General features: G+C 58.7%; 1 protein-coding gene across 7 annotated transcripts; it reads right to left on the bottom strand.

Moving 5' to 3' along the window:
* CCDC9B (coiled-coil domain containing 9B) lies at positions 1 to 9,049 on the bottom strand. 7 transcript variants are annotated; one of them, XM_038580044.1, is made up of 11 exons: positions 8,867 to 9,049; positions 7,945 to 8,058; positions 7,568 to 7,675; positions 6,805 to 6,957; positions 6,589 to 6,714; positions 5,809 to 5,944; positions 5,409 to 5,467; positions 4,778 to 5,099; positions 4,577 to 4,676; positions 3,946 to 3,988; positions 1 to 3,862 (listed from the first exon to the last, which is right to left on the bottom strand). In XM_038580044.1, exons 1-11 carry the CDS (start codon positions 8,876 to 8,878, stop codon positions 3,323 to 3,325), a joined length of 1,713 nt encoding a protein of 570 aa, XP_038435972.1. In that variant the 5' UTR covers positions 8,879 to 9,049; the 3' UTR covers positions 1 to 3,322. The 7 variants fall into 7 exon arrangements, 6 of the variants coding, with proteins under 6 accessions (XP_038435972.1, XP_038435974.1, XP_038435973.1 ...); XM_038580046.1 differs by having other exon boundaries at positions 4,778 to 4,831; positions 5,766 to 5,944; positions 8,867 to 9,047; XM_038580045.1 differs by having other exon boundaries at positions 7,568 to 7,733; positions 8,867 to 8,885.
* Between the last annotated feature and the right edge of the window lie 977 nt (positions 9,050 to 10,026).

A 10,026-nucleotide genomic window follows, 5' to 3' on the forward strand; every position in this document is an offset into this window, starting at 1 on the left:
TCAAACCAAATAGCTACTTCATTTATTTGACACATACTGAGCGCGCCAGGCTGCTATGCATGGAGCACCTACTCCATGGGCCAGCTGTGTTTTGCATACTCTTAGGTTTAATGCTCTTGACAACCAACCCTTCAGGGTTGTTAGTGGCCCCGTTTCGCAGAAAAGAAAACTGAGGCTTTGGAGGTTAAACTTGACCAGCTGGCTGATGACAGACCTAGATTAAAAGTCAGTCTGTTGAATTCCAAGGCCCACGTTTGTTCCACTCTACCGCACTGCCAGTCCTCAAAAAACATACCTCCCTTGCAATATGGTGTGCTGCCCACCTCTGTCAGGACAGGGCTGTCCCCTGCCCCTTCTGTCCTCCTTGTTAGGAGGCCTGAAGTAAAGCTGCCACCTCCCTACCGCTCTGCAGGCATCTTCCTTCTCCAGTCCTCCAGCTCTGTGCCTGGGTTCCTGATTGCTCTGTCTCATGAAGACCTTCCCATTTTTGAGGAGAGTCTTGTCAGTTGGTTGGAAAGGAGAAAGGCATCTAAGAGGAAGTCTCTCAGCCAGGCCTTTAAACAGAGGAGCCTGGAATTGCTACATGTAGGCTTCCATGACCCTGAGGTTTGTGGAGGGATGTCTATGCTTCCCTCCTGCTCCATAGCTGGTTCCAGCCTCGGGGGGAGAGATGACCACCATAGCTGCTGGTTCCCTTATCCTGAGGAAGGGCTCCTTTTTTTGAGAAAAGCTCAATGATACTTGCCTAGCACTAGGGTCTTCCTACAGTGAAGATGTCCTGGGCCAGTCTCTGTACTCTCCAACCCCTAGTGACTCCCAGGATGTCCTTTTTCCTGACATCCTTCTGGATGTTACCTTCAAGGAGAGACGCCCCATTCCTCAATAGCCCTTCACAAGGCAACTTTCTGTCCTGCATAGGTCCTGTTGTGAGGACTGAACTGTGATGCCCGAATTCTATATTCCCATCCCATAGTCAAACATATACTCTCTAATGAGGGCCCATATGTACAGTTGGTAGCACTGGGGGGTTTAGGAGAAGTTTGTGAATCTTAGAATTCAAATTCTTGATCATGATCAGTTTTGGAGACATCTGAATTCAAGGGCTTTGCCTAAATCTGCTCTTTCCCAACTCCATCCTTTGGGAGTCATAGGTCAAGTCCAGGGTCATGCTCTAAATGCATATGTGTATGACTGGAGGGCAAGGGGGAAACTTGAGCTTAGAGTCATCCATCCTTACCTATTCTTGCCTCACAGGGGTCTTCTTCCCACATGCCTAAGAATATTCCCAAGCCTTTTCAAAATTCCTCTAATCAGTCCCACACCAACATCTTCCACTTCCTTCACCTCCTCCCATTCCTAACCAACTTCCTCACTCCCCACTACAGGAAGCTCACTACCCACTCACTGGCCTCTCAGGCATCTTCCCAGGTGTCTCAGCTTCCCACCCAACTCTGAAGCCAGGAAGCTTCCACTGGGTGGGGGCAGGGGCAGCCATCCCCGGGGGGTAAGGGGGGATCCCCGACTTGCCAGCAATGAGTCCTTAGAGTCTAGAGTCAGTCTGCCCCTACCTCTCCATACATTCTAGTCCAAACCCTTACTACTCAACCTGTGGTCCAGGAACTAGCAACATAGATATCACCAGGAGCCTATTAGAAATGCACATTTCTGGGTCTACCACAGACCTACTGAATTAGAATCCGCATTACTCTGCACCTTAATATGTGAGAAGCAATCTATTCGGCTGAAAAGATACCCCTCCTCAGGCTTCCTGAGTAGAGGGGGTGGAGCAGGAGCCAGTGAGAAAGCCCCAGCTGTGACCCCACAGTTCAGCCCTCACTTTGAGAGTGGAGGACCCCTGGGGATGATCATCTAGACACTCCCCAGAGAAGCCAGAGAGACTGGTGAGGCCTGGGACCCTCAGCAGAGAGGAACAGCCACTGCAGGGCCAAAGAGAAGGGGAGCAGTGGGGGCCACTCGGGGAGACCCAGGCAGGAGCTTGGGGGCAAAGGGCACACGTGGTGAGAAAGGAAGGGGCACCTGCCTTTTCAAGCAGAGGTGAGCTTGTTCTCTTCGGGCTCCTACCACCATCCCCAGCTCCTATCAGAGAGTGGCTTCTGCCGTGTAGCCTGGGTCTGCTGGATGACTGGGTTTCTCCCTCCCTCTTGCTGGCAGAGTCACCATCGCCCACCAGCTGCGCTGCTGCTAGTGGGTGCTCAGGAAATGTTTGTTGAATTGAGAGGAAGCCACAGCTTGTGTGGAGTCTGAATAATTCACCAGCCGTGGGCCTGGTTGGGGGTGGGTGGGGGGAACAGAGACCAAGTAGGAAGGCAGAGTCCCGAAGTTGTCAGTTTCTCTGTCCCTTGTCTGAGTCCCTGCTTTTGAACGGGGTGGTGCAAGGGAGGTGGTGGAGAGGAGGAAGGAGGAGACACAGGAAATGGCCCTGGGCTGTGGGGCTCCCCTTCCCCCCTACCTTGATGCTGTCTTGATGCTACACCTGATGCCTGAACTGGGTGTGGGGGAGGCTATCCCCAATGATGAGCTCTCCTCCCACACTATGGGGAGAAGAGCCATTCCTCTTCCCACCCAACCCCACGCCATTTCAGTGAGGAGGCCTGTCCAGGGACCCTGTCTTCTGCAGAGGAGACCTGAGCTCTGCTCTTCTGTCCCCAGCTCTGTCCTACCTGCTGTGGCCTCCCTTTCTTCAGAAAGAAGGAAAGAGCAGAAAGAAGGAAAGGCCTTAGCCTCCTCTTCCACATAGGTGGGAGGCTGTCAGCGGATGACTGAGATTCCCCTGGTTTGGCCATTCTTTGAGTATGGCCAGGCTGTGAGACATCCAGGTACCAGGCAGAAGCATGGGAAGGGCCCCAAGCCTGGGCTGGTCCAGCTGTGGAGGTGGCCTGCACCTGAGAAGGCAAAACCACAGCTGGAAAGAGAAGCTATGCCTTAGGGGTGACAGGCCAAGAGAGGAGAGCCAGGTTCTGAGTGCTTCTAAGCCTTGCTTTCTCATGGCAGCGAAGCTTGTGGCCTGGGTAGCAGTAGACCCAGGGCAGGGCTAGACAGCTTCAGGGACCAGATGTGGCATGAGAATACACCAGGAGCTTTACCTGCAGGTGAAAACACACCTATGGAAGGGATGTGCCCAGGGATGTGCACATGAGGTGCCCTCATAATGTCACCCCCCGCCCCCGGAGAGTTTGCCCAACTGCTCAGCCAGACTGCCACAAGCCACCAGGATCCGAACACCCATTACACTCTAGAGTCCTGCCTGCATTCTTCCCTCCTCCTCTCCACAGCCTGGTCCCTTGGCCCACAGGAGCTTTGCTCAGCATCTTCCCGCAGGACCAGGCCCTCCTGTCCTGCTTCTTGCTCCTCCTGTGCCCCTTGCCCTTTGGCCCATTCCCCTGGGGGGCCTGCTTCGTGGTGCCAAGCCCTGTTGGGCCCCAGCCTTGCCACACCTGTCTTCTCTGAGCTCTGGGGGCCCTGCTCCTCCTTGCGGCTCCGAACAAGTCTGTAGTTCCAGCTCAGCCTGGGGGTCATTCCACCCCGGGAGCTGCTTGGAACCATCCAGTGAGGACACAGGGTTCTCCTGGGCCCCAGGCCTCGGAGAGAGCTCACGTACACTCTCCCTGGACCCAGGGCTGCTGGCCCCTCCTAGAGAAAGGTCAAGGGGAACCAAGTCAGAGTGTTGTGGAGAGCCAGGGACCAGACTGGCTGCAGAGGCTCCTGACTCCCTCTTTGGCTCCCCGGGGGGTACTGGGGCTGGGCTGGCTGCTGGGGCGCTTTTGGCTCCGCCCAGCTCCATCCTGCTCTGCTTCTGGGAATGTCCCTCTTCGCTCCGAGTCTTTCTTGTACTTTGGCTTCTCTGAAACAAGAGATTGGCCCTGTTGGCTGGGGAATTCAGAGCTCATGTCCCTAGCCCACCCCGTCCTAGTCCCAAGCACCCACCTCCTGGTTCTCCAGCTCCTCCTTGTCTTCCTTTGTTTCCCACCTGTAGAAACACAGCGCATGGCAGGCCCTACTCCTACCCACCCCACCTCAGGTCAGTTGCTCTGTAGCTGTGGCCCGTGCTCCCAGGAGCTGCCAGGGCCCAAGGGTCTCGGAAGAGCCTCAGAGCCAGAGCAGTGCTCTGGGATGCTCCCCTTCTGGCCTGACCTGTTCCGCAAATCCAGCCACTTCCTCTGAACACCACCCACTCTAGCCCCATCCCAGGTCTCCAGCTGCTGTTTATGGCCAAGCCTACAGCACCTCGAGTTCCAGGGGGACTCTGGACGTGTCCCTGCCTGCACAGCCTGGGAAAGGCACGCCCGGTTTCCCGGGCGGGGGGGGGGGGGGCAACTGCTGTAATTACTGCCGGCCTCCCTGGGCACCAGGCTCTCGCGCTGCTGCCTTTGCTGCCCGCCTCTCCCCAAACCTCATTAACCTGCTTCCAAGCAGCCCTCAGGCAGAAGGCAGCAGCCCCAGGGGCCGGAGCAGAAACCCCGACCAGTGCGGGTCCCAACCTCCCAGGGGCAAGGGAGGTCCAGGAAATCAGGTAGCCCAGGGGCTTCCCCTGATTCTGCCCCCTGCCACCTGTTACCTGCGGGCCCTGCCAGTCAGCCTCTCTGTCCCCTGGGCTTTGCTTCGTGTGGCCGAGACCGCTGAGGGTCTGCTGGGTGGCCCACCCTGAGTAGTACCACCTGCAAGAGATGGTCCATGAATCAAGGAGAGAAGAGGGCCATGGCAGCCCGGCTCCTGCATTGGCTCACGCGACCCTGCTCCTCTTCCTCTCCCAACTCACCTTTGCCATCAAGACACAGTGGTGGGGGCTGTGACCTCCGGTGGCTCCTGGGGCCTAAGTGAGGCAAAGTAAGTGGAGAAAGAGTAGGGTGATAAAGGATCCAAAGCAGTAACACTAGTTCTTCCAGGATTGGGAAGCTGTCAGTCTTCCTCTTGGTCCAGGTGTGGGTTTTCTGACTCCCAAAGATGCCTGGTCTTGGGGTCAAGAGAGCTGGGTCCCTGTGCTCCCTTTGGCATTCCTGGTTGGTAGCTGGCTGAGTCTCTCCAGCCCCAGGTTCCTCGTGTGTAAAATTAGGACACTGGCAATTCTGAAAGCTCTTTTCCTACAACAGGTCGGGGGCAGGGAAACCAGAGCTTTCACCCGGGAGGCACCAACTTCGAAGGATCCCAGTGCAGACTTCCTTGTGAGCCTCCTCCCCAGACCTTCTGGGGTCAGAACCCAGTGTAGGAGCTCTGGGTTTGGAGGGTGGGAAGGTGCCCTGGCTCTGATAATGGAGGAGAGGAAGGAAGATGTTATTCCCTGCCTCCTTCCAGCTCCAAAAATAAGAGGCACAGCAAGAGACAGAGAAAGGAGAGGGAGCATTGTGAGAAAAGCCAAGGAGGGGCAGGGAGTGAGGTGGGTATTGGCTCACCCCTGGTGCTGCCCACCCTGGCCAGGCCTTCTTCTCGAGGCTTGCTGGGGTCCTGTAGCCTATGGAGCCAGAGAGTCAGGCTGCTGTGGGGTGGACACGAGCTACAGCCAGACCCACACAGCCACTGCCTCCCCCAGCCCCAACCCCAGAACTGACGGCAGCAAAATGAAGGCAGACCCAAGAAAATGGGGATCCCAGTGCCCACCCTGAGCCCAAGGCCCAACCAGGGGGCCCAGGCAGACCCTTCACCACCCTGGGGAAGGTCCCACAAGCCCTCCAAGAAGCATCCTATGGTTAGTCCTACACCAAGCCCTGTAAGCATGTCAGTCCAACAAGCTGCCCGGCCCTGCCACCCACGTGGGCTTGGCCTTGTCCAGGTCCCATGGGCGGCGCCAGTCACCCTGTGCATCTCTGTGCCTGGCCACACGAGCCAGGTCAATCTGTTCCCGCTCCTGTTTCCACTGGGCATAGTCCCAGCCCACCTCCAAGGGTCCCTCCACCGGGACCAGGCCTGGACTCTGGGGCTCTCGAGCACCCTGCAAGGAGAAGACACTCAGCACCATGGGGTAGAAGCAGCAGGCAGCCCTGGTTTTGGGGCGGAAATCTGGATACTATCAACACCCTCCTCTCAAGGTTTTGCTGTCCCCAACTAAAAATGAAATTCATTCCATCTCTAACATGTCAGTTGCCATAGGCACGGTTTCCATCCACTTGTTAGCTCTGTCTTTTCGGCAAGTTACTTAACCTCTCTGTGTATCACTTCCTCATCTGTACGATGGGGCCTGTCCACTGGGGTGTTGCAGGGGTGTGTGCACAGCCCTAGAGGGGAGCGGCTTCGAGCTGCTGTGATCGAGAGCCAGGACTAGGGGCTGCTGCCACCTAGAGGTCACACCTGGCACACAGCCAGTCGTCCGGCAGCCTCCAGGCCCACCCCAAGGTCCCCACATGTTGCTATCCAGAGATCCAGTTAGGGTAAGGGGCTGACCTCCGGCCTACCCTATGAGGGTAAGGCCCACCCAGCGTGGAGGCTGGCCCAGAGAAAGGAAGAAGGGGTGGGAATTCTCGCTGGTGCTGCCTGGACCACGTCCCCACAGATGGGGGATATAGGTGACTCAGCTTCTCCGCCTCCCCCAAATGGTGACTGCCACTTTCACGTCCCCATCCCCTCTTGAAGATGTACTTTCCGTGCAGAATCCGAGCTGACGGCCATCTGCAGAGAGGGAGTCCGGCCCAAGCCCCTTCCACGGGACCTTCCTGCCCCCTGGTTCCTTGCTCTGGTGGGCTTCGCACTTACGATCCGCTTGGCCTGGGGGCAGGGGAAGGGTGGGCAGTGTGGCACAGCCGGGTAAGAAGAGGCTGCCAGCCTGATACCTGGGCTTCCCCCTACCCTGCTCACCTCAGCTTTGTTTTCCATGGTCACAGCCAGCTCCACCCGCTCCCCCAAGCAGAAAGTACCAGTGTGGTCCTCCACCCCCTCATCCTCAAGCATTTCACTGGCTGCTCCAGGTCTGAGGGATCTTGCCCAGTTCCGGCTGACCACCCGCTTCTCCTGCAGAACGAGATGCCATGTCTCAGACCACGTGGGCCACGCTGAGCAGGAGCTGGGACTGAGTCCTTTGGGGAGGTTCCCCAGGCTGGGTTCCAGCTCTGGCCCTCCCTGGAATGCTCATAGAGGAGCTGACTCCATGGGGCATTCACATGCCAGTAGCATTAGGTTATCCGGGGCCTGGGGCCACCCAGGGGCCCAAGATGCCACAACAGCCCGTCATCTCAGAGCTGAAAATCCAGAGCACTCAGACAATGCGGCTTTGTCCTTCAGATACTGCTCCTGGCATTCAGCCCCCCTCCTCTGTCCCTCTGGGGTTTGGGGTTTAGGAGTGGCCTGTGATTTGGTGCATGGGTGCCGGGCTGGGGTGCCCTAACTTTCACATTCACCTGGAAAAGGGTATGAGGAAGGTTCTCTTTGGTGGCCTTGCAGCTGTGGCCCTTGGGGGTCAGGGGGCAGCAGTGGGCTGGGCTGTATAAGGCTGGGAACTGAAGGGTAAGCCTCAGAACTGTAAGTGGAGGAAACAGAGGAGCAGGAGCACTTGTCCTCCTCTGACACGGGCTGGGCCTCCACCTCCTTGCCACCCCACCCTATTTCCCTGGGTGGGGCTTACGCCGGGAACCTGGCTGATAGTGACAATGAGGCCATCAGGTCGGAGGAATTCCGGTGTGGTCACGGCCATGCCCCCCTGCTCCGCCTGCCGACGGTCCTCTTGGATCTCCTGCGGGAGGGCCCGGGGTCAGCACAGGCCATGGCCCCCCAGACGCACACAGACAGGCCTACACAGAGAGACACCGATGGGACACCAGGGGGCAGAGGCACCGCATCAGAGTCCCCAGGATGCTCACGGAGTTTCTGAGTCGGCCCACAGCACTGTAACCCGGCCCCTGGCCGAGGGCCTGCGGGGAAAGACCGCCACGCAGCGGTCTGTGGGTCAGACGGGGAGGGCCACCCGGTCGGTCCTCCCAGCCCCCGTCACGGCCCACTCACCTGGTACCTTCGTAGTAAGGCTTGGTTCTTCTTTCGGAGGGCAACTATCCTCCGATCCAGCTCGGCATCCTTCTCCTCCTGCCTGTTCATAGGTGACTCGGCACCGTGAGGCCCCTGCAGACGGCAGGGTTCCCAAGCTCCTGACTGCTGGCCGGCCCGTCCCTTATCCGGCCCCTAACGTTCACATTCACCTGAGAAGCACGTTCTTACCGCGAACAGACCCCAGCCCCAGAGCTAGGCTTGCGAGGGGAGATGGCACATGGCAGGCCCCAAGTCCCCACCCTCCTAGCTTGTCTGCCTGTCTCTCTGCTGCCTCAGGGGCTCAGGTCAGGGCCTTATACCCAGGCCTGCAGCTCCCAGCAGTGGCTGCCCCTCCCCCGGGCTCCCCAGGGAGCGCCACTGCTGAGCAGAGCCTGGAACAAGAGTTATAAATGGCTCTGGCAGCGGAACCTGCCGTGACTGGGAAGTTGCCAGGGGATTCGGGAGGTCGGGGTGGGAGCGGGGAGAGCCGTTTGGCTCCCAGGCCCAGAACCACAGTAAAGAGAGGCCCCTGCTCTGTCCCAGGCTCCCAGGCCCTGGGCCCTACTCCCCAGGCTTGAGCCCGGCCTGTGGCCTGTGGGAAAGGGCCGCTCCCCGAGCCCAGCCTCTCGGGGCAGGAGAGAGCCAGTTCCTCCGGCAGGCCCAGTCCGGAGCCACCCTAAGGAAGCCGAGCCTCTGCCCTGGGAGCCCCGTCTCTCTCCCTGTCTGGCTGCTGGGCCTCCGTTGTAGCCACACGCCCCTGCCCAGCCCCCCACCGGCCTAGGCACAGGCCTCTTCCTCCCAGGCCCAGCTGTTCCCAGCTGCCCCCAGAGTGTGACTGCCTGGTGTCCCAGCCTCCTCCCAGCCCCAAGAAGCCCCCCACCAGAGGTGAGGTGCCACTCACAGCTGAGTGCATGGCAACAGTGGGCACCGAGAGAATTCCAGAGCAGCCCCAGGGGAGCCAGAGCAGGAGGGAAGCTGGAGCCGCAGAGCCACGGGAGCCGGAGCCGGAGCCGGAGCCGGAGCCGGGCCTCTGCTGGCCTCTCCCTGCCGGCTTCACTGCTCAGCACACGAGATCATGTTGTGATTACAAAAGACTCCTCTGGGCTCCGAGCCAGGAATGCGCGCCGCCGCCCCCACCCATCCACTCTCAGAGGGCAAGGACCAGGGCACTGGCCCTGCCCAGCACCTCTCCCTGTCCTGCCCCAGTGTCCCCAGAGGCACAGGCAAGAACCTCTCTCTGTTGGCTTGAGCCCACACAGGGGGCCAGACTGCCCCAGGCCCTGCCTTCTCTGAGCCCCTAGGCCTAGCAGAGCCCCAGCCTGGACCGACCTGCAGATGGACAGGCAGCCAGCATGTGCCTCTGTCCGTCCCATTGAGCCATCGGCCATCCCAGTCTGAGGGCCCCCACCTCACATGAGCCTCCCCTTACTGTGCTCATCAGCTCTGGTTTACATAATTTGAAGGGATCAAAAAGCCCACCACCCCTCCCCCCAAGGCCACCAAATCCAACTACGTATCTGAAATAACACCATTAGTCATTCCTTTAGGTTGAACGTTGTCTTCCCTGTATTTTAAAGAACAGCCCCTCCTGAGAGGCTCGGCTGTTCGAGTCTTTCCTTGGTGTGGGGAGCTGAGCCTTCCTGCATGGCACGTGCAGAGTTGGGCCAACAGGCTCCCCACTCAGGGTCCTACTTCTGGGCCCTTCCTGGCATTGCTCTCTGGGACTGGCCTTTCAGCCTCTCCCACCCTCAGAAAAGAAGCAGACTTTCTCAGGAAAATGTCTCCCCAAATCAGCTGAGGCTGCTCCCTCTGCCCAAGAGAGCAGCTTGCCTGGCAGTCCCACTCTTGGAGCCTCCATGAGCTGGGGCTTGTGGTGCTGGGGGGCCAGGTGGTCTCTGTATCAGGGCTACCTGTGGTCTCTTTCAATAGCTTTAGGGCCCCAACCTCCAAGCCCTAAAGGGAGAGTCAGAGGTTCCTACATCCCCCATGTCCCTGATTGGCCAGGCCTGTTTCCTTAATTCCATGCTGTGTCGCCAAAGCAGAAAGCCCTGCTGCCCTCTA

Source organism: Canis lupus, chromosome 30 (assembly GCF_011100685.1).
Source record: "Canis lupus familiaris isolate Mischka breed German Shepherd chromosome 30, alternate assembly UU_Cfam_GSD_1.0, whole genome shotgun sequence".
Taxonomy (NCBI): Eukaryota; Metazoa; Chordata; class Mammalia; order Carnivora; family Canidae; genus Canis; species Canis lupus.